General features: G+C 61.9%; 1 protein-coding gene across 3 annotated transcripts; it reads left to right on the top strand.

Annotated features, from left to right (window-relative positions):
• On the top strand, positions 1-9,800 carry PYCR1 (pyrroline-5-carboxylate reductase 1). Of its 3 annotated transcripts, none has more exons than XM_029057022.1 (8): positions 1-49; positions 849-1,013; positions 1,974-2,044; positions 4,452-4,631; positions 5,695-5,916; positions 7,009-7,101; positions 7,749-7,912; positions 8,688-9,800. In XM_029057022.1, exons 2-8 carry the CDS (start codon positions 947-949, stop codon positions 8,851-8,853), a joined length of 963 nt encoding a protein of 320 aa, XP_028912855.1. In that variant the 5' UTR covers positions 1-49; positions 849-946; the 3' UTR covers positions 8,854-9,800. The 3 variants fall into 3 exon arrangements, with proteins under 3 accessions (XP_028912855.1, XP_028912856.1, XP_028912857.1); XM_029057023.2 differs by lacking the exon at positions 1-49 and adding an exon at positions 301-402; XM_029057024.2 differs by lacking the exons at positions 1-49; positions 849-1,013; positions 1,974-2,044 and adding an exon at positions 3,162-3,206.
• Positions 9,801-22,975: the final 13,175 nt, after the last annotated feature.

Genomic DNA, 22,975 nt, shown 5'->3' with positions numbered 1-22,975 from the left:
GGGGAGGGGCCCGGGCCACACGGAGCCGCGCGATCCCCGCGGGAGCCCGGTAAGGCGGGGACCCCCGCAACGCCTCGTCCCCGCTCACCACGTGCCGAGCGCTGTGCGGAGCGCTGGGCCACGTCCACGCTAGTCCCCTCGGACCCGGCGCCTTTCTGTTCTTTGGGCGCTTACAACGTGCCGGCCACTGTACTGAGCGCTGGGGGAAACATCCGAGTCGGACCCGGTCCCTTGCTTTTCATGGGATTTTTTTAAGCGCTTACAACGTGCCAAGCACTGTACTGAGCGCTGGGGGGGACATCCAGGCTAATCCGGTTGGACCCAGTCCCTTTCTTTTAATGGGATTTTTTAGGCGCTGACCAACGGGCCAGGCACTGTACTGAACGCTGGGAGAGATCCCAGGTGATCCGTTTGGACCCAATCCCTTTCTTTTAATGGAATTTTTAGGCGCTGACCAATGGGCCGGGCGCTGTACTGAACGCTGGGGGAGATCCAAGATGATCCGGTTGGACCCGGTCCCTTTCTTTTCGTGGAATTTTTTAGGCGCCGACCAATGTGCCAGGCGCTGTACTGAGCGCTGGGGGAGATCCAAGATGATCCGGTTGGATCCGGTCCCTTTCTTTTAATGGAAATTTTTTGGCGCTGACCGATGTGCCAGCCACTGTACTGAACGCCGGGGCAGATCGAAGCCGATCCGGTTGTCCCCAGCCCCTTTTTGTTTACGGTATTTGCTCAGCGCTTAGATTGTGCCAGGCCCTGTGGTGAGCGCCGGGGTGGATCCTTGGTAATGGGGGTGGGCAGGGCCCCCGCCGGCCGTGGGGCTGAGGGTCTTCATCCCCATTTTCCAGAGCGGGTAAGTGAAGGCGGGAGAGGCGCAGGGAGCGGAGGCGGCCTCCTCCCGGGCCCCCATCGATCGAGCCGTGGCCCGGGCAGAGCGGCGGGCATCATGAGCGTCGGCTTCATCGGGGCCGGACAACTGGCCTTTGCCCTGGCCCGGGGCTTCACGGCCGCAGGTAGGCCTCGGGGGGCGACGGGGGTGGGGGGGAGACCCCCCAGGGGGGCTCGGGGGTCGTGGGTTCTAATCCCCCCACTTGTCAACTGTGTGACTTTGGACAAGTCACCTCTCTGGGCCTCAGTGACCTCATCTGGAAAATGAGGATGAAGACTAGGAGCCCCACGTGGGACAACCTGATGGCCTGGTATCTGGCCCAGCACCCAGAGCGGTGCTTAGCACAGGGTCAAGCAGCGTGGCTCAGCGGCAAGAGCCCGGGCTTGGGAGCCAGGGGTCGTGGGTTCGAATCCCGGCTCCGCCCCGGGTCTGCTGTGTGACCCCGGGGGAAGCCGCTTCTCTTCTCTGGGCCTCGGTTACCTCATCTGTAAAATGGGGATGAGGACTGTGAGCCCCACGTGGGACAACCCCATCACCCTGTATCTAGCCCGGCGCTTAGAACAGCGCTCAGCACATAGTAAGCGCTTAACAGATGCCGTCATCGTTATTATTATTACATAGTAAACCTTTAACAAATACCATCAACATTATTATTATTATTGTCATTAGGATGGTGGTGGGTCTTCACGGTGTACAGTGCCCTGCACACACCGAACGCTCAATAAATACCATCGACCCTTCCATTCCACACCATTCCAAGCGCTCAGTAGAGTGCTCCGCACATAGTAAGCGCTCAACAGATATGACTGAATTGAATCAATCGATCGACTGACTTGTGAAAGAGAACCGGCCGTCCTTGATGGGAATGGGAAAGAATCGGGGCGCAGTTTACTTTCGTTCATTCAGTCGGATTTACTGAGCGCTTATCGGGTGCAGAGCACTGTGCTAAGCGCTGGGAAGGTACAGTTCGGCAGCAGAGAGAGACAAGCCCTGCCCAAGCCGGGTCTGCATCCACCCCGGCGCTTAGTACAGTGCCCGGCACCTAATAAGCGCTTAACAGGTACCACAATTATTATTATTTTAGGCATCTTGGCCTCCCACAAGATCACAGCCAGCTCTCCTGACATGGATCTACCCACGGTCTCTGCTCTCCGGGTAGGTGATGGATTCATCGATCGATCGATTGATTTTCCGTTGACGTCCGTCTCCCCCTCTAGACCGTCGGCTCGTCGTGGGCAGGGAACGCGTCTCTTTATGGTTATATCGTACTCTCCCGAGCGTATAGTACAGTCCTCCTCGCGCAGTAAGCGCTCAATAACTACGCTTGACTGGCAGAGACGGTATCTGAATTAACTTGGATCTCCCCCAGCGCTTTGAGGAATGCTTGGCACATAGTAAGCGCTTAACAAGTACCATCGTTACTAGGTTGATGATGATTTTTCTGGAACAGTCCCTTCCAGGATGATGATGGGTCTTTACAGTGGCGTTCGGGCGCTTACTACAGTGCTCTGCACACAGTAAGCGCTCAGTAAAGACGATCGGGTGAATGAATCGAGAAGCAGCGTGGCGGAGTGGATAGAGCCCGGGGCTGGGAATCGGAAGGTCCTGGGTTCTAATCCTCGCTCCACCACCTGTCCGTTGTGTGACCTGGGGCAGGTCGCTTCGCTTCGCTGGGCCTCGGTTCCCTCCGACCGTGTCCGACCCCATCTGCTCGTGTCCACCCCAGCGCTTAGTACAGTGGCCGGCCCATAGTAAGCGCTTAACAAATACCATCGTTATTATTATCGTCATTATTATGAGTGAATCCACTGACTGCCCTTCTCCGCGCCTCAGTTACCACATCAGTAGAACGGGGCCGAAATAGGATAAATTACCTATTTGCCGTATCGGACTCTCCCGACCGCTCAGTCCTGTGCCCCGCCCATAGTAAGCGCTCAATAGATATGCAATTCAGTCGTATTTACGGAGCCCTTCCTGGGTGCAAAGCGCTGCACTCTACGAAATAAATGGATAGATTGATTAATAGGCGTGGGGAGAGGTGGAGGAAAGCCTGTTTTGACGCCGAGGGGCTTGGGTGGACCGGCGTTTGTGAGGGTCGCTTGGCTTCCTAAAGCCCGAAGGGCAGAGTCCACCAGCCGGGAGGTTAGCGGGAGGACAGGTCACCGGCCCCGATCTGCTCGCGGGTCACTCTGCTCCGCCCAAAGCGGTTTGAGTAAACAGAGGCAGCGAGGCCTGGCGGATAGAGCCCGGGCCTCGGAGGCAGAAGGGTCCTCGGTTCGAATCCCGGCCCTGCCGCCCGTCTGCCACGTGACCTTGGGTGAGTCCCTTCGCTTCTCGGGGCGGGGGGCGTGGGAGGTGAAGTCGGGAGTAGAACCCAGGTCTGCCGTTTCCCAGGCCCGTGCTCTTTCCACGGGGCCGCACCGAGGCAGAGATCGGAAATATGGGATTGCCACTCTTCATCGTTGTACTGTGATAATAACGGTGGTATTTGTTAAGCGCTTACTATGTGCCGAATACTGTTCTAAGCGCCGGGGTAGATACAGGGTGATCAGGTGGGGCTCACAGTTTTAATCCCCGTTTTACAGATGAGGGAACTGAGGCACAGAGAAGTTAAATGACTCGTCCGCAGTCACACAGCTGACAAGTGGCGGAGCCGGCATTCGAACCCATGACCTCGGACTCCCAAGCCCGGGCTCTTTCCACTGAGCCACGCTGCTTCCTTAATAATAATTATGGCATTTGTTAAGCGCTTACTATGCGCAGAGCACTGTTCTAAGCGCTGGGGGAGATACAGGGGAATCAGATTGTCCCACGTGGGCTCACATTTTTTTTAAATCCCCATTTTTACAGATGAGGTAACTGAGGCACAGAGGAAGGGAAGTGACTTGCCCAAGGTCACACAGCAGACAAGTGGCGGAGCTGGGATTAGAACCCACGACCTCTGCCTCCCAAGCCCGTGCTCTTTCCACTAAGCCACGCTGCTTCTCTACTTTCTCAAGCAAGCGTTTAGTACAGTGCTCTGCAAACAGTAAGCGCCAGATAAATGCGGCCGAATAGAATGATAACGGTGGTATCTGGTAAGCGCTTACGAGGTGCCAGGCACTGTACTGAGCGCTGGGGCGGAGACCAGCAGATCGGGCCGGGCACGGTCCCCGTCCGCCTTGGGGCTCGCGGTCCCAGTTTCCCTCGGAGGGGAGAAGGGAAGCGACCGGCCCGAGGTCACGCAGCAGGCGAGTGGCGGAGCCGGGAGGAGAACCCGGCTGCTCCGGCGCCGGGCCCCGGGCTTCGTCTACTAGGTCACGCTGCTTCTCGGAAGTGTACGGAAGTGTCCCGAGTCCTTGGGAGGCGCCCACCCCGGTGCCCTGTAAGCTCGTCGTGGGCAGGGAACGCGTCGGTGATATCGTCGTACAGCGCTCTGCGCCCCGTAAGCGCTCGGGTGAACGACCGAAGGCGGGGGAACGAGCGTGAAGCGGGGACGGCCTCCTGGAGGAGGGGGCTCGTCCCGGTGGGGGCGGAGGGGATGTTCTCTGAGTTCTCCGGGGGGGGGGGTCCCTTCCCGCAGAAAATGGGGGTGAACCTCACCCCGAATAACAAGGAGACGGTGCAGCACAGCGACGTGCTCTTCCTGGCCGTGAAGCCCCACATCATCCCCTTCATCCTGGACGAGATCGGCGGGGACATCGAGGAACGCCACATCGTGGTGTCCTGTGCCGCCGGGGTCACCATCAGCTCCATCGAGAAGGTAAGGTCCCCGTCGGGCCGTCAGCCCAGCGCCGACCGTGTGCCGGGTGCGGGGCTTAGTGGCAAGAGCCCGGCGTCGTGGGTTCTAATCCCGGCTCTGCCTCCCGTCAGCTTGGGTGACGCTGGGCAAGTCGCTTCGCCCCTCTGGGCCTCCGTTCCCTCGACTGGAAAATGGGGATGAAGACCGCGAGCCCCAAATGGGAGAGGGACTGGGTCCACCCTGATTTACTTGTATCCGCCCCAGTGCTTAGAGCAGTGCCTGGCGCGTAGTAAGCGTTGAACAAATACCATCATTATTAGTATTAGCTTGTATCCTACCCTAGCGCTGAGGATAATGCCTGGCAGATAGTAAGCACCTCACAGATATCATTATCATTATGGCATTTGGAAGCGCTTCCTAGGTACTTAGATATTTGCTTTTTTCCGCCCCAGCGCATAGTACATAGTAAGCGTGTATTATTAGGTGCCAGGCTTATCGTATAGCGTAAAATAAAAATTATCCCCTTGATTCTCTTTATTGCTATTGTTCTTGTCTGTCCGTCTCCCCCGATTAGACCGTAAGCCCGTCAGAGGGCGGGGACTGTCTCTGTCTGGTACCGATTTGTACATTCCAAGTGCTTAGTACAGTGCTCTGCACCTAGTAAGCGCTCAATAAATACTATCGAATGAATGAATGAACCCAGGTCCCCTGACTTCCAGCCCCGGGATCTTTCCGCTAGGCCGCTTCTCTGCACGGGGCAGGGCGGGGAGGGTAGCAGGAGGGGGATGGAGACGGTGAGCCCCGTGTGGGCCGGGGACCGCGTCCCACGCCTGGGTCCGCCCCGGCGCTCAGTACGGCGCCCGGCACCTAGTAAGCGCTTGACGATTCTTTACTGATGCGGTTGCCGCCCGTCTACTTGTTTAGTTGTCCGTCTCCCCCTTCTAGCCCGTGAGCCCGCCGTCGGGCAGGGATCGTCTCCGTCCGTTGCCGAACCGTACTTCCCAAGCGCTCGGTACAGAGCGAGCGCTCGACCGACGGGACCGAATGAACGAGCGATTACCTCTCCCGCGTTTCTGCCCCGCAGAAGCTGACGGCCTTCCTCGCGGCGCCCAAGGTGATCCGCTGCATGACCAACACCCCCGTGGTGGTGAGGGAGGGGGCCACGGTCTACGCCACGGGCACCCACGCCCAGGTGGAGGACGGGAAACTCCTGGAGCAGCTGATGGGCAGCGTGGGCTTCTGCACGGAGGTGGAGGAGGACCTCATCGACGCCGTCACCGGGCTGAGCGGCAGCGGCCCGGCTTACGTGCGTCACCCCCTCGGTCCTGGGCCGGGGGGAGGCGGGACTCCCCCCGGGGGGGCCGTCCGAGCGTCCCTTCACGTGTCGTCCTCTCCCACGCGCTCGGTCCGGGTGCACGGCGAGCGCTCGCTAAATCCGATCGGACGGGCGAACGCGTCCCACCCTCGGATTTACCGAGCTGCGGCTAGAGCGCTGGGCTAAGCGCTGGGGAGGGGCAGGGGGGCTCGGTGGATAGAGCGCACGGGCCTGGGAAGTCAGGAGGACCTGAGTTCTAACGCCGGCTCCGCCCCTCGCCCGCTGGGTGACCTCGGGCAAGTCGCTTCCCTTCTCTGGGCCTCGGTTACCTCGTCTGGAAAATGGGGATTAAGACCGTGAGGCCCCCCTGTGGGACAGCCCCATGACCTCACATAGTAAGGCACATAGTAAGCGCTGAACAAATACCATCATTATTATTAAGTCGCTTCACTTCTCGGCCCGTCGGTTCCCTGGTCTGTAAAATGGGGACGAAGACCGTGAGCCCCGCTTGGGACGAGGACTGCGTCCGACCCGATTAGCTTGTATCCACCCCAGCGCCTAGTACAGCGCCTGGCACATAGTGAGCGCTGAACAAACACCGCCATTACTTTAAATTACAGCATAATAATCGAGTGACATTCCCTGCCCGCAGCGAGCTTACAGTTTAGAGGGGAGGAGACAGATGTCGATACAGATAAATAAATGAAAGCGGTGCGGGGCCGGGAGGGGGTGGAGAGCAAGGGGAGCGAGGCGGGGCGTCGCAGAAGGGAGCGGGAGATGCGGAAAAGGGAGGTGCAGTCAGAGAAGGCCTCCAGGAGGAGGTGGGCCATCCGTAAGGCTTTGAAAGAGGGGGAAGAGTCATCGTCCGTGGGATTTGAGGGAGGGCGTTCCGGGCCGGGGGTCGGCGGCGAGGCGGGCGACGCGGAGGCTCGGTGAGCAGGTTGGCATTAGAGGGGTGCCCGCCCCCCGGCGCCAGTTGAGGGCAGGGGGAGGGTGGGGTCACCGGGGGACCCGGACACGACGGGAGACGAGGCGGGGGGTCGGACCGTTCCCGGGGGCTCAGCGGGCGCGTCTCCCCAACAGGCTTTCACCGCCCTGGATGCCCTGGCCGACGGCGGGGTGAAGATGGGGCTGCCCCGGAGACTGGCCGTCCGGCTCGGGGCCCAAGCTCTGCTGGTCAGTAGCCCCCACGACCCCCCCTCCGCCCCCCCCGCCACTGACTGCCCCCTCCTGCTGGGTGGGAAACGGGGCCACCGACTCCGCTCTACCGTCCTCTCCCAAGCGCTTAGCCCAGTGCTCCGCACCCAGTCCACGCTCGATAAATACCATTCATGATTTACTTCCATCCAGCGCTTAGCACGGTGCTCTGCAGACATTCAGCGCTCGGTAAATACCCTTCATGATTTACTTTCCTCCAGTGCTCAGTACAGTGCCCGGCGCTTAATCCGCTGCTCTGCACACAGCGCTCAGTAAATACCATTCATGATGTACTTCCATCAAGCACTTAGCACGGTGCTCTGCAGACATTCAGCGCTCGGTAAATGCCCTTCACGATTTAGTTCCCTCCAGCGCTCAGTACAGTACCCAGTGCTTAATCCGGTGCTCTGCACACGGTTAGCGCTCAGTAAGTGCCATTCACAAATTACTTCCCTCCAGCGCTCACGTACAGTGCTCGGCGCACGGTAAGCGCTCACCGAACACCTTTATCCCGACGACGACGACGGTGGTGGGGCGGGGGGAGGTAGGGGCTCCGAGCCGGGCCCCCGCCCCCCGCGCTTGGCTAACGGTGCTCTCTCCGCCCCGGCCCCGGCCGCCGGCCCCAGGGAGCGGCCAAGATGCTCCTGGACTCTGAGCAGCACCCCGGCCAGCTGAAGGACAACGTCTGCTCGCCGGGAGGCGCCACCATCCACGCGCTGCACTTCCTGGAGAGCGGCGGCTTCCGCTCGCTGCTCATCAACGCCGTCGAGGCCTCCTGCATCCGCACGCGGTCAGTCGTCCCCTCGAATCCAGACCCCCGCCCGGAGCCAAGCAGCCCTAACGCAGAGGGCCCGGGCGTCAGAAGACCTGTGTCCCCATCCCGCTCTGCCCCTTTAGCCAGGGCACCTCGCTAGGCCTCGGTTTCCTCATCTGTAAATGGGGGGGGGTTCGATACCCGGTCTCCCTCCGACTTAGACGGCGAGCCCCGGGGGGGACCGAGACCATTCGTGATTTACTGCCATCCGGTCAGTCACTGTCGCCCTTACCGGGTGCAGGGCGGCCTGCGTTTAGTACAGTGCCCAGCGCCTGGTGTAATCGTGCTCTGCGCAGAGTAAGCGCTCGACGAATACGACCGAGTGAACGAAAGACCAGTAAGAATAAGAGGAGAAGTGTGGTATGTGTTAAGCGCTTACTATGAACCAAGCACTGTGCTTAGCGCCGGGGTCGACGCAAGCGGGGACACGGTCTCGATCCCCACTTTACAGAAGAGGGAACCGAGGCCCAGAGAAGCCAAGTGACCTGCCCAAGGTCACCCAGCGGACACGCGGCGGCGGCGGGACGGGAACCCGGGGACCTGGAGCCTCCCGGGCCCGGCCTCGACCCGCTCCGCCGTGCCGCTCCTCCCCGTCTCCCCAGGTTCCTCTAGACTGTGAGCCCGTCGTGGGCGGGGACGGGCACTGCTTATTGTCCAAGCGTTCAGAGCGGCGCTCTGCAGACGGGGAGCGCTCAATAAATGCCCCCGAACGAACGGAGGGAGGAATGAGAGCTCTCCTTCCGTCCCACAGGGAGCTGCAGTCCATGGCGGATCAAGAGAAGATCTCCCCGGCCGCCATCAAGAAGACGCTTCTGGACAAGGTGAAGCTGGAGTCACCCTCTGTGTCCACCCAGCCGCCCGCCAACCGGGTCAAGTTTTTCAACCGCAGCCAGGGACCCGGGGCCAAAAAGGATTGAGGGGCGGAGGGGGCCGTCGAGCCCCTTCGCTCTTCTCTCGTCGACCCCCGTCCCCGCTCCCTCTCCCCTCACCTCTCTTCTCCCCCCCCCCCCCAAGAGGGGAGGTCTTCCCAGATCGGTAGGATTCCCTCGGCTGTCTGCAGCGCGGATGGTGGCAGAGCCGGGGGCCGGTTAATCAAGTAACGGTACTTATTGAGCGCCGGAGCGCTCGGAGAGGGCGGCAGAGTCGGTCGGTACCATCCCTGCCCTCAAGGAGCTTACGGTACGGCGGGGCGGCCGGGGAGAAGGAACCCGGCTCGGAATCCGCCCCCCCCCCCCCCGACGGGCTCCTAGCACATCAATACGGATCAATGGGGCTGGGGGGCTTCTCTCCCACTCCAAGCAGCCAGGCTGACCTCTTAAAGGTCACCGAGGAAGAGCCCGGGACGGGGGGTAGGATCCCGGGACCTGGGTTCTAATCCCGGCTCCGCCGCTCGCCTGCCGGGTGACCTCAGGCCAGTCACTTGGCTTCCTCGTCTGTCAAATGGCGAGTCGATGCCTATGCCCCCTCCCGCTCGGTTTGCGAACCCTGGGTGGGGCGGGGGTTGAGTCCAAACCTGATCAACTTGAATCTCCATCACCGCGTAGCGCAGTGCTTGGCACATAGTAAGCACTTAAGTACCCTCGGCCTCATCGTCATCTGTATTATCATCACCGTCGCTCGTGGGCTCGGGGGAAGGTCACCTGACCGCCCCCAGGCATCGCGGCCCCGTCCCCGAAAAACCTAGCCTAATTTATTGCCTCCAAGTGGGAAGACTCAGCCCTATCTGAAGCCCCGTCTCTTTGTCCCTGGGCAAGACACTCTGCTTCTCTGTGCCTCAGTTTCTTCATCTGAAGCCCGTGTCCGGGGAGACCGAGACACCCCGGGATTCCTCCCCCACCCAAACAATAAATCTTTTCGCTCTTCAGCCCGACTGGCGTCTCATTCCGGTCCCCGCCTCCGCTGGGTGTCCCTTGGGCAAGCACGGGGCCTAGGGAAAGAGGCCAGGCCCTGGGAGTCAGGAGTCCTGGGTTCTCATCCCCGGTTCCACCACTAACATCAGCCCATCAGTCGTACTTAGTGAGCGTTTACAGGGTGCAGAGCGCTGTCCTAAGCGCTTGGGAAGGGGCAACAAAACAATCCCACCAAGTCGGTAGGCACGTTCCCTGTGCTCCCAACGAGCTGGCAGTCTAGAGTTCTACACCTGCCTGCTGCTGTGTGACCCTGGGCAAGACACTCTGCTTGCCTGGGTCTCAGTTCCCTCATCTGTAAAATGGGGATGAAGACAGAGCCCCACGAGGGACAACCTGAGAACCTCGTATCTACCCCGGCGCTTAGAGTGCTCAGCACATAGTAAGCGCTTAACAAATACCATCATCATCATTGTTACTATCATTATGTGGATCTGGGAGTCAGTTCCCTCATCTGTAAAATGGGGATGAAGACTATGAGCGCCACGTGGAACAACCCGAGAACCCTGTAAGTAGCCCAGGTCTTAGAACAGTGCTTGGCACATACTAAGCGCTAACAAATACCATCATCATTATTATGACGATTATTTATGTTGATCTGGGAGTCACCCGCATAGAGGCGGGAAGCCGCGGGAGCGATTGAGTTCTCCAAGGGAATGGGGTAGACGGAGACTAGTAAAGGGACGCAGAACTGGAACTGGAGGGACCCGCCCCCCGGTTAGGGGATGGGGGGCAGAGGAGGAGCCCGCGAAAGAGACCGAGCGGCCGGAGAGACAGGAGGAGAACCGGGAGAAGACGGAGTCGGTGACGCCGAGGTTGGATGGCGTTTCCGGAAGAGGGTGGTGTCAGGGGCAGCAGAGAGGACGGGGAAGGTTAGGATGGAGTAGAGTCCCCGTCGGCAAGGAGGAGGTCTTTCGACTCGCCTCCGTAATTATTTTATCCATATACAAATTTAGGGTTGACGGATTACCTCTTTGTCTTCTTAAATCGCCATCAATTCCTTAACGTTGTCCTTAGGCGTCCCACGGGCGTTGACTGAAGCAGCACGTCCCGGTGGAAAGAGGCCGGGCCCGGGAGTCGGAGGATCTGGGTTCTAACCCCGGCTCTGCCCGCTGCCGGCCGTGGGACCGGGGGGCCTGGAGGCCAGAGCCCGGGCCTGGGCCGCAGGACGGTCGTGGGTTCTCATCCAGGCTCTGCCGCTTGTCTGCTGGGTGACCTCGGGCAAGTCGCTTGGCTTCTCTGTGCCTCGGTTTCCTCGTCTGCAAAATGGGGATTAAGACCGTGAGCCATCTGTGCAACCGGGACTGCGTCCAACCCGATCATCTCGTATGTACCTCAGCGCTTAGAAGAGCGCCTGGCAAATAGCGTTCTAACGAATACCACAGTAATTATTATTATTACTCTCGGGGCATCAGTTTCCTCAACTGTAAAATGGGGATTCACTGCCTATTCTCCCTCCCCCTCGGACCGTGAGCTCCACGGGGCACAGGAACTGTGTCCAACTCGATCGCCTTGTGCCTTCCCCCGCGCTTAGAAGAGGGCCTGACACATAGTAAGCACTTGAAAAATACCCTAATAATAATAATAATAATATTATCTTCAGTGTGACTTTTACGATGGGTGAAGGAAAGAACCAAATGGAACAAATGTATGGAATTCTGCAGCCCACAAATAAACCAAGCTTTAAATTTGGACGCTACGGGTAGAGTTAGGAACGTGTTAGAGGGGGGAAAAGAAATGTGAGAGAAGAGATTTATGAATCATCCTCAATTCTTAGTCATCTCTCCACACACAAGTGGGACGATGAGGTATTATGGGATGAGTGTCGGCTAAGCCTTTATGCGGCTCTTCCAAAAAGGACTACGAAGCTTCAGTCTGTCACACATCCTGCTCAGTTGAATGAAAATCCCAACCGAGGCAGATGAAGAATGTATAGTAAGCGGTTCCATAGAAAAAAAAAAAATATATATATATGCATATATATATATATACACACACACACACACACACACACAACGACCCAGACTTTTCCACTCCCGGCTGACCCCGGGGACCCACCTCCCTCAGCCCCCACTTCCTGGCCCGATTACACTTCTTCCCAGGCCTCAGCAGGATAAAAAAAAAATAAAATAAAATCTCGAGAAGGCGGCGGAGGCGGCGGAGTATTTTTTTTCTTGTAGTCTCTAACTCGGGCTTTGGCAAGACGCCCTCTTGACTACCGGCTGAACCGAAATAGACAAGATCCTTGCCTCGGAGGGTTTGGAGTTTGGAAAGGGACAAAATATGGCACCAAAGACGGGCAGGAAAAGGAGGCTCTTGAGAGAAAGGTGAGAGGTACCAGCCAGTCCGTAGAAGCCGCTGAGCGCTTACGGAGTGCAGAGGGCTGTACTAAGCGCTTGGGAGAGGACGCTAGAGTTGGGATCGATCCATCGGTCTGGAATTTGAGCCCTTACTCTGTGCTGAGCACCGTACTCAGTGCTCGAGAGAGGACGACAGTGTTAGTCTGAGTCGGTCGATGGAATCTACTGAGTGGTAACTGGGCGCAGAGCATTGTACTGAGCGCTTGGGAGAGGACGGTAGGGTTAATAGACACCATCCCTGATCAAGCAGTTCATAATCTCGTGGGATTTTACCGACTCGTTCAATCGTACTTATTGAGCCCTTACTGTGGGCAGGGCACTGTACTAAGCGCTTGGCACTGTACTCATTTTATTCATTCGATCGTATTTTTTGAGTGCCTACTTTGTGCACTGTACTAAGCGCTTGGAAAGTACAATTCGGCAACAGATAGAGACGATCCCTACCCAACAACGGGCTCACGGTCTAAAAGGGGGAGAGGGACAGCGAAACAAAACAAGTAGTCAGGCATCCATACCATCAAAATAGATAAGTAGAATCATAGATCTAGACACATCATTAATAAAATAGAGCAAAAAATAATATTTACAAATATAGACAAGTGCTGTGGGGAGGGGAAGGGGGTAGAGCAGAGGGAGGGAGTCGGGGCGACGGGGAGGGGAGGAGGAGCGGAGGGAAAGAGGGGGCTCAGTCTGGGAAGGCCTCCTGGAGGAGGTGAGCTCCCAATTTTAGTGACGACTTGCTCTTTTAAACCCTTCCAAGTGCTAAGTCTCACCCTCTGCACCGGGTCAGCACCTAATCAATCAATCAATGGTATTTATCGAGCACCGACTTTGTGCAGAGCGCTGGACTGAGCGCCTGGGAGAGGACGACACGGCAATAAACAGTCACATTCCCTGCCCGCGACGAGCGCGTTCATTCATTCGATCGTATTTCTCGAGCGCTTACTGTGTGCAAAGCCTTGGGAGAGCGTGAGCTCGTCGCGGGCAGGGATCGTCAGTCTTTGTTGTGGTGTTGGACTTTCCCAAGCGCTTAGTCCAGGGGTCTGCACATAGTGAGCGCTCGATAAGTACGACTGAATGAAGGAATATGCTATAACAGCAGACCCGTTCCCGGCCCACAACGAGCTCCCAGTACCGGCCTACCCCCAACCTCCCCCAGGGCTTAGAACAGGGCTTGGCACAAGGGAAGCTGCACGGCCTGGAGGCAAGAGCCCGGGCCTGGGACAAAGAGGTGGTGGGTTCTAATCCCGGCTCCGCCCCTGGTCTGCTGGGTGACCGGGGGCGAGTCGCTTCACTCCTCTGGGCCTCAGTTCCCTCATCTGTAAAATGGGGATGAAGACTGGGAGCCCCACGGGGAACAGGGACCGGGGCCGACCCGATGACTTTGTATCGGCCCCAGCGTTTAGACCAGTCCTTGGCACATAGTCAGCGCTGAACAAATACCATCATCATTATTATTCTTCTCAGTGCCTGGGCCCTAGTAAGCGCTAAACAGATACCATCATCATCATCATCATCATCATCATTATTATTATTATTCTCATTCATTCAATCGTATTTATTGAGCTCTGTGTGCAGAGCGCTGTGCTGAGCGCTTGGAAAGAACAATAGGGCGATAAAGAGAGACCAGCCCTGCCCACACCGGGCTCACGGTCTCCAAGGGGCGAGATGGGCATCAAGAGTGCCTGGACCCTAGGAAGCACTTAACAAATACCATCAGTGTTATTATTATTATTATCACTGACATTGTAGGAGGGGGCAGTCTGATCCGAGGCGAGGCTGAAGAGGCCGAGGAGGCTGAGAGGGTTGAGGAGGCTGAGGGGGTTGAGGAGGCTGAGGGGGTTGAGGAGGCTGAGGGGATGGAGGAGGCTGAGGGGGTGGAGGAGGCTGAGGGGGTTGAGGAGGCTGAGGGGATGGAGGAGGCTGAGGGGGTGGAGGAGGCTGAGGGGGTTGAGGAGGCTGAGGGGATGGAGGAGGCTGAGGAGACTAAGGAGGCTGAGGAGACTGTGAAGGTTGAGGAGACTGAGGAGGCCGAGGAGATTGAGGAGGCTGAGAGGTCTGAGGAGGCTGAGGAGGCCGAGGAGACTAAGGAGGCTGAGGGGTCTGAGGAGGCTGAGGAGGCCGAGGAGACTAAAGAGGCTGAAGAGACCGAGGAGACTGAGAGGTCTGAGGAGTCTGAGGAGGCTGAGGTCTGAGGAGGCTGAGGAGACTGAGGAGGCTGAGAGGTCTGAGGAGGCCGAGGGGGGCTGAGGAGGCTGAGAGGGCTGAGGAGGCCGAGGGTTGAGAAGGCGGAGGAGGCCTTAGGGTCTGAGGAGGCGGAGGAGGCCGAGGGGTTGCCAGGGGAGACGGGCCCCGCGGGGGGGGGGGGGCGGAGGGCGGGAGGCGCTTGCGCAGGCGCAGTGGCGGCGGACTTTTTTTTGTCCCTCCGACGCGTGCGCGCGGCCCTGCCCCTTTAAGGCCGGGCCCGGTGGCGCCGCCGCCGCTTCATGAATGGAGCCCACGTGACCAAACATCACGTGACGTCTGAGGGGGGACGGCGGCGGCGGCGGCGGCGGCGGTGGACGAGGAGGAGGCGGCGGCGGCGGCGGCGGCGGCGGCGGCGGCGGAGGAGGAGGAGGACGACGAGGACTAGGACCGTCGTCCCTCAGCCTCGTCCCGGCCTCGACCCCACGACCTTTGACCCCCGACCCACGACCCCCGCCCGCCCTCCGTGTGGTGAGTAACGCGGCCGGGGGGAGGGGGAGAGGGAGAGGGCAGGGGGCGGCCCTGGGAGAAGATGGAGCCCCCTCCCTCCCTCCCTCCCTCCCTCCCCGGGGGGCCCCGCCGCTCCCCGGTATGTGTGTGTGTGTGTTTTGGGGTGGGGGAGGCGCCCGGGGCGGGGAGGCTCCTGAGCCAAGGAAGCCCCCTCCCTCCCTCCCCGCCTCCCCCCCTCGCCCCGCCCGGCGTCTGGCGTTCGGCCCCGCCCCTCGCCTGCCCGTGCCTCAGTTTCCCCCCCGGGGGAGCAGGGGGCGGGGGGGAGGGGCGTGTGGTCGTCGCCGCCGGTGCGGCATCAGGTGTCCAGTACGGCATCCTCCCCCCGCAGGTTGTGTGGCAGCTGGGGGGCCCCTCCCCCATCCCGGGGGGGGGGGGGGGGGATCGGGGGCCCCTCCCCCCCCCCCCCCCCGGTGTGGCGCGCGCGGGCCGGAGCCTGCTGACTCATCAGCATGAGGTCACTGGAGCCCGGGGGTGGGGGGAGGGGGGAGGGGCGCCCAGGAGAAATGGGGGGGTCCGGGGGCGCCTCCGCCGTACTCACCACCACCATAATTCAGCATAATCACGGTAGCGCCGACGAGGGTATTTCTTCGGCGCTCACTGCCCGCCGAGCACTGTTCTCGGCGCCGGGGGGGACACGAGCACCGTCCTGACCACCGGGCTGGACGTCAGCGCCGTCCTAAGCGTCGGGGCGGACACGAGCACCGTCCCGAGCCACTGGGATAGATGGATACGAGTGCCATCCCGAGCGCCAGGGCCCGAGCATCGAGGTGGATCCCAGCACCGGGATGGAGGCGAGCACCGTCCCGGGCGCCGGGGTGGACACGAGGGCCCCCCCCAAGCCCAGGATGGACGCGGGGCCCGTCCGGAGCGCCAGGGTGGGTCGTGGCGGCTCGGGGCCGTGACCCACCCGGGCTTCGGTCTTCATCCCCCTCTCCCCGGTGAGGGAGCGGAGGCACAGAGTAGCGGACTCGCTTCCTTCATCCGTTCAGTGGTCTTTCTTTCATTCGTTCAGCCAGCCGGTCGTATCTACTGAGCGCCGAGGGTGTGCGGAGCACTGGACCGGGCGCCCGGGCGGCACGATTCGCCGGCGGAGACGATCCCTGCCCACACCGGGGGCGCCGACTGTGTGCGGAGCCCTGTACTCAGCACCCGGGAGAGGACGGCGCGACGGTAAACGGACGAGCTGTTTCCCCCGCCCACGGCTAGCTGACGGTCCGGTCCGGTCCGGAGGGCCGAGCTTACGGCTCGGGGGATTTGCCCGAGGTCCCCCGGAGACGGGCGGCGGAGCTCGGGTTAGAACCCGTGCCCTTCCGACTCCGGGGCTCGGTCCGTCAGGCCGGGAAAACCCCCGGTTGGGTCGTTTTTCTACCAGAACGTTCAGGAGGTGTCACCCCGCGCCTCAGATAATAATAATAATAATAATGTTGGTGTTTGTTAAGCGCTTACTATGTGCCGAGCACTGTTCTAAGCGCTGGGGTAGACATAGGGGAATCAGGTTGTCCACGTGGGCTCACAGTCTTAATCCCCATTTTACAGATGAGGGAACTGAGCACGGAGAAGTTAAGTGACTCGCCCACGGTCACACAGCCGACAAGTGGCAGAGCTGGGATTCGAACTCATGAGCTCTGACTCCAAAGCCCGTGCTCTTTCCACTGAGCCACGCTGCTTCTCAGAAAACTCCAGTGGTGGCCCGGCCACCTCCGTGTCCGACAGAGGCTCCTCGCCCCCTCCGACTTGCCCTGGCCGCTTCTCCTCCTCCGGCCCGGCGCGGCGCGCTCCGCTCCTCTCCACGCCAACCTGCTCACCGGGCCCCCCCTCCCCGTCCCCGCCGCCGCCGCCCCCGGCCCGCCCGCCCTCCCTCCCTCCTCAAATCCCACACCCGATAACCCTCCGCCCGCTTCCGAGCCTTCCGGAAGGCCCGTCCATCTCCTCCTGGAGGCCTTCCCAGACTAAGCCCCCCTTTCCCTCATCTCCCGCTCCCTTCTGCGTCGCCCCGACTCGCTCCCTTTGCTCTTCACCCCCTCCCGGCCCCGCACCGCTTGTGTCCATATAGAGGGTGAGCCCCGGGTGGGACGGGGACTGTGTCCACCCTGGTGAACCTGTATCTACCCCGGCGCCTAGAACGGTGCTTGGGACATAGCAAGCGCTTAACAAATACCATCGTCACGATTATTATTATTAAGGGGAGCGGTGTGGCCTGGTGGTTCTGATCCCGGCTCCGCCACTTGTCTGCCGTGTGACCTCGGGCCTGTCACTTCTCTGTGCCTCAGTGACCTCATCCGGAAAATGGGGATTGAGACTGTGAGGCCCACGGGGGACAACCGATTCCTCACTACCCCAGTGCTTAGAACAGTGCTTGGCACAGAGTAAGCGCATAACAAATACCGTTATTATTATTATTACTATGGAGGGGAGCGGCGTGACCTGGTGGGTAGAGCCCGGGCCTGGGAGTCAGAAGGTCGCGGGTTCTGATCCCGGCCCGCCACTCGTCCTGCTGGTGGACGAGTCACTTGGCTTCTCCGGCCTCAGTGACCTCATCTGGAAAACGGGGAATTAGGACTGCGAGCCCATTTGTGGGACGGGACTACGTCCAACCCGATCCGCTCGTTTCCACCCCAGCGCTTAGTACGGGGCCTGGCACGTAGTAAGCGCTTAACAGATACCATCGTTTATTATTATTAAGGGGGGGCATCGCGAGGGTGCAGATGATGGAGGAGGGAGGGAGAACTGGGGGAGTGATGACTTAATCAGGGAAGGCTTCTTGGAGGAGATGGGACTCTAGGAGGGCTTTGAAGATGGGGAGAGCGGTGGTCTATCGGAGATGATTGGGAAGCGGGCCGGATCACGCGGGGCCTGGCGGAGAGAGCCCGGGCCTGGGCGTCAGAGGCCCCGGGTTCTAATTCCGCCTCGGCCACTTGGCTGCTGTCATCTCGGGCGAGTCACTTGAATTCCCCGAGCCTCAGTTAGCTCATCTGCAAAATGGGGGGTCCAATCCCAGTCCACCCTCCTACAGGAGCCCCGCGTGGGACCTGACGACCCTGTACCCACCCCAGCGCTTAGTACGGCGGTTAAGAAACAGCGCGATTATTCATTCTCTTCTCTGAAAACGGGCTTGGGGGAAGAAGCCTCAACTCGGACCTCTCGGGGGGGGTCTGGCGGGAGGACGGGGGTTTGGGGGAGACTGGGGGGTGTCGTCCGGCGGTGATGACCCTCGGCGGCGAGGGGAAAACGGGGAACGCCCGAGGCCCGGTCGGCACGGCTTAGCGGCTGGAGCCCGGGCCCGGGAGTCAGAGGGTCACGGGTTCTAATCCCACCTCGGCCACTTGTCTGTTGCCTGGCCTTGGGCAAGTCACTCCCCCGTGCCTCAGTGACCCCGTCTGGAAAACGGGGAGGGAGGACCGTGAAGCCCCACGCGGGACGGGGATTGCGTCCAACCCCATTTGCTTGCATCCACCCCAGCGCTCGGTACGGTGCCCGGCACAGAGTAAGCGCTTAACGGGTACCACGGTTATCGTCTCCTAGACTGAGCCCGTTGGGGGGCAGGGATCGTCTCTCTTTGTTGCCGAATCGTACTTTCCGAGCGCTTAGTACAGTGCTTTTCACGCAGTAAGCGCTCCGTAAACACGAGGGAACGGGCAGCCTCTCGGTGGTCAAGCCCCGTGGAGCTTCTAGACCGTCAGCCGGCCGCGGGCGGGGAGCGTGTCTCCCGACGCTGCCGGATCGGACTCTCCCGAGCGCTTAGCCCAGTGCTCTGCACACAGCAAGCGCTCAGTAAATGCCATCGACGGATCGGTCGATCACGTTGTGCCAATCCGAATCAGTCGTGACTTGCTGAGCGAGCTCCTAGTGGGTTGGGAACGCATCTGCCGATCCTGCTGGTTTGGACTCTCCCAAGCGCTCAGTCTAGGAAGCGCTCAGTAAATACCCCGCCTGGATTCGACGGATCCGGGTGACCCGTCGCCCGGAGCAGCCTCCGGGGAGCCGACCCCATCGCCGGGGAGCGTCCGTGGGCTCCCCGGCCGAAAGCCGGTCGGCCGTATGTACTGAGCGCTTAGCGTGTGCAGAGCGCTTGGGGGAGTTCAAACAGAACAAAATAACAGACCCCCGCCCCCGCCTCTCCTCGAGACCGGTGACTACGTCCGTTTGTATCGTTCTAGCGTCCTCTCCCCAGCGCTTAGTACGGGGCTCGCACACGGTAAGCGCTCAATAAATACGATCGACCGAGCCACTCCCGCTTGGGCGTCAGGGTCCCTCTGGGTCTGCCGACGCGTCAACGCGCTGAAGCCTGGCATCCCCTCCTCCGCCGCGCCGTCCGCTCCTCGAGGGCAGGGATCCGCCTCTCTCCCCTCCTTTACCCGGCGCTCGGACAGTGGCACCGCACACGCTGAGCCGCTCCCTCCCACCGATGGATCGCGTCCAGAGACCCCCCCCCCCCCCCGTTGCCTGATGAGACGAGGCGGGTGCTCAAACCCCGACCCTCCCCACCCTCCCTCAAAGGGGACCCAGGGGAGCGAGCGCTGGACCAGACCGTTGTTGTTTGTTGTTGTTGTTTTTATTAGTGGTGGGAGCGGCACCTGCCCCATCGAAAGCCCCGAGTCGCCCCCGTCGGATCCCCCGGGTCTCGGCGCTTGGGGGAGAGGCGGGTCGGTCGGTCAGTGGTATATACCGAGCGCTTCCTGGGTGTGGGAGCGCCGTGCCGATCGCTTGGGAGGGAAGGCCCGTAACGGCCGCGTTCCCTGCCCGCAACGAGCGCCCGGCCCAGAGGAGGGGCAGCCCCGGTGTGCCCCGCCCGGCCGCCCCCGGACCTCGGGAGGGCGGGTGGGGGTCCAGGGTGAACGTCAGGGCCAGCGGAGGCGGCGGTGGGCTCGGAGCCCCCTCCCCCGCCCCCCCCCCCCCCCCCTCGTCTTCCTCGCCCCCGTTTGATGAGGAGGCAAATTGGCCGCACTCGTGCTGAGTTTCAGGCCTTCTGCCCCGCTCGCTCGTCCGCCCCGCCCGCCTGCTGTTCGTCGTTTGGGGGAAATGTGTCGAGGGAGCAGTTTTCGGCTCCCGGGCGTCACACGCGCTCGGCATTTTTCCGGGTGATCTTTCTTCTTCGGGAAGTCACCGCCGAGCGGCGGCGGCCGGGCCGGGACCCCCCGGGGCCGGGCGGCCCGGACCTGCCCCCTTCCCCGGGCACACCCTGCCGGTATCTCTCCCCCAGACCCGGCCCCCGCCACGGGGGGGGAGGTCCGGCGGGGACGGAGCGGGCCGGGACTCCTAGCCCCGGGGTGAGCAGCGGGCACCTGGGGGGGGGCGTCTCCCCCCCTCCCGCGCCGACTCAGCCGACGGCCCCGGAGCCCGCACCCCTCTCTGGGGGCAGAGTCGGTCGGTGGTATTTATCGAGCGCTTCCCGGGGTACCCGCTACGCGGCAGGCGCCGGGGCGGATCAAGGCGAATGGGGGCGGGACCCGGTCCCGGCCCCACGAGGGGCTCAGGGTCTCGATCCCAAGTTGCAGAGGACTGTACCGAGCGCTTCGGGAGGGGACGACAGAAGGGATGACGGACACGTTCCCTGCCCGCAACGAGCCGACGGGGTGGAGGAGGTCACGGTTGCCACGGCGCGTCCTGGGAGGAGGGCGGGGGCGAGCGGCAACCCCCCTCCCTCCCTCCCCACCGCCTCCGAGCCCCCGGCCCCCTCTCCGGGAGATCGCTCCGTCCTCCCGGGGTCCGCGCTGATTACCCGGTTCCCGTCGGAGGGAGCCGGCGCGGCCCGGAGGGGAGAACGCCGGGCGGGGAGCCGGGGGACCCGGGTTCCGATCCCGCCTCCGCCGCTTCCCTCTCGGGCGGGCCGCCGAACCGGACTTGTCCGGGACGCAGTTCCCTCATCCGGAAGATGGGATTTGACTTCTCTGGGCCTCAGTTCCCTCATCTGGAAAAAGGGGGCGAAGACGGGGAGCCCCGCGTGGGACGGGGACTGGGTCTCGTCCTCTCCCGAGCGCTTAGTACAGCGCTCTGCACTCTATAAATACCATCGATGGTCTCGAATCTAGACTGTAAGCTCATCGTGGGTGGGGAATGTGACTGTTCTTGTACCGTCCTCTCCCAGGCGCTTAGTACAACGCTCTGCATAAAGTAAGCGCTCAATACGATCGAATCGATAAATGTGCTTGAATGAAGAGCGGTGATAATCAGCGGCGTGGCTCAGCGGCCAGAGCCCGGGCCGGGGAGTCAGAGGACGCGGGTTCTAATCCCGGCTCCGCCACTTGTCTGCCGCGTGACCTTGGGCCGGTCACGTCACTTCTCTGCGCCTCGGTGACCTCATCTGTCAAATGGGGATTAAAAGCGGGAGCCCCACGTGGGACGACCTGATTACCCCGTGTCTCCCCCAGCGCTTAGAACGGGGCGGGTACAGAGTAAGCGTTTCACAGATACCATCGTCGTCATTATTACGATCGGGGTATTTGTCGAGCGCTTTCTCTGTGCCGGGCCCTGCGCTAAGCGCTGGGGTGGATCCGAGCCGACGGACCCAGTCCCTGCCCCGCGTGGGGCTCCCGGTCTTCATCCCCATTTTCCAGATGCGTTAACTGAGGCCCGGAGAGGTGAAGCGAGAGGCCCAAGTTGCACGGCAGACAGGCGGCGGACCCGGGATTGGAACCCGGGTCCTTCCGACTCCCAGGTCCGTGCTCTCCCCACTAGGCCACGCTGCTTCAGTCGTATTTATTGAGCGCTCACTGTGTGCGGGGCACTGGACTAAAAGTTCGGGAAAGTGCAGCAGAGTTGTTAGACGTGTTCGCTACTCAGAATCGGCCTGCGGTCCAGTGCGGGGGGGGAGACCCGATGGTTAGCACGGTGCTCTGCTTAACGACTAGCACGGTTACCGTTATTAGAGTTGTTAATAAAATATCCGTTAAGCGCTTGCTGTGTGCCAGGCACTGTACTAAGCGCTGGGTCGGGTCCAGGCGGATGGGGGTCGGACCGGGTCCGTGTCCCGCGTGGGGCTGGCAGTCTTCATCCCCATTTTCCGGATGAGGGAACCGAGGCCCGGGGGAGCCACCCGCCCGAGGCCACACGGCAGGCGGGCGGCCGATCTGGGATTAGAACCCACGACCTTTGGACCGCCTGGGCTCTAGCCGTTGGGCCACGCCGCCTCCCCTTGCCCGGGGGCGGCTCCGGCGGGTGATCCCCTCTTCCCGGCCCTCCGTCCTCGGCGCGGGGACGGCAGCGGTGGGCCACCCGGCCCCGGCGGGCACCGGCGGGCACCGGCAGGGCGGCCCTGCCCGTCATCCGCCTTCACAAAGAAGCGCCTCGAAGGCCTCCCGTTTCCCCCGACCCCGGGGCCGGCACGAGGGCCGCTCTCCGCCAAACGCCCCGTCGCCGCGCCTCCCGGGTCCGCGGGGCCGGGTTCCGCGACCCGAGGCCGCACGGTCGGGACGGTGACCTCGGACCCCCGTCCCGCCCGACGGCGGCCGAGGGGCGGGAGCGGGGCCCCGGCCGTTGGGACGTCCCCGGTCCTCCCCGGAGGGCCGGCGGCGGGGGGACCGGCCCGCCGTGTCCCCCCGCGCCCCCCGCCCCGGCCGGTGGGAGGGAGGGAGGGAGGGGAGCGGGCCGGGCCGTGCTGAGTCAGCATGACTCGCGAGGCCCGGCGGCGGCTCGGCCTCTCTGGTGCGCCGAGTTATTTTTAAAGCCCGTGGCTTCCTTCTCCTCCGGCTCCTCCCCGATCCCTTCCCTCCTAATCTCCCTCTCGCCCCTGGTCCCCCTCGTCTCCCGCTTCCGCCGCCCCCCGGCCCCCCCCCCCCCCGGCCCCCGGACGGGAGGAGCCGAGCCGCCGCTCCTCGGACGGACGGTTCAGGTGCCGGTCGCCGGGGTCGCCGGGGGACGGCCCCGGCCCGCCCGCCCTCGCCCGCCGGGTGCGGGGGCCGGGGCCGGGGGAGGGCCCGGGGGGGGGGGCGGCCCCTCCCGGCCGAGGGGCGGGCGCGGGCGGGCGGCGGGCCGGGAGGGGCGGCCGTCGAAGCCGCCCCCGACCCCCGCCGCCTCTCTCC

The sequence above is a fragment of the Ornithorhynchus anatinus genome, unplaced genomic scaffold (assembly GCF_004115215.2).
Source record: "Ornithorhynchus anatinus isolate Pmale09 unplaced genomic scaffold, mOrnAna1.pri.v4 scaffold_264_arrow_ctg1, whole genome shotgun sequence".
Taxonomy (NCBI): Eukaryota; Metazoa; Chordata; class Mammalia; order Monotremata; family Ornithorhynchidae; genus Ornithorhynchus; species Ornithorhynchus anatinus.
The sequence above is the reverse complement of the archived record's forward strand: the minus strand, read 5'-3'. Positions and strand labels throughout refer to the sequence as shown.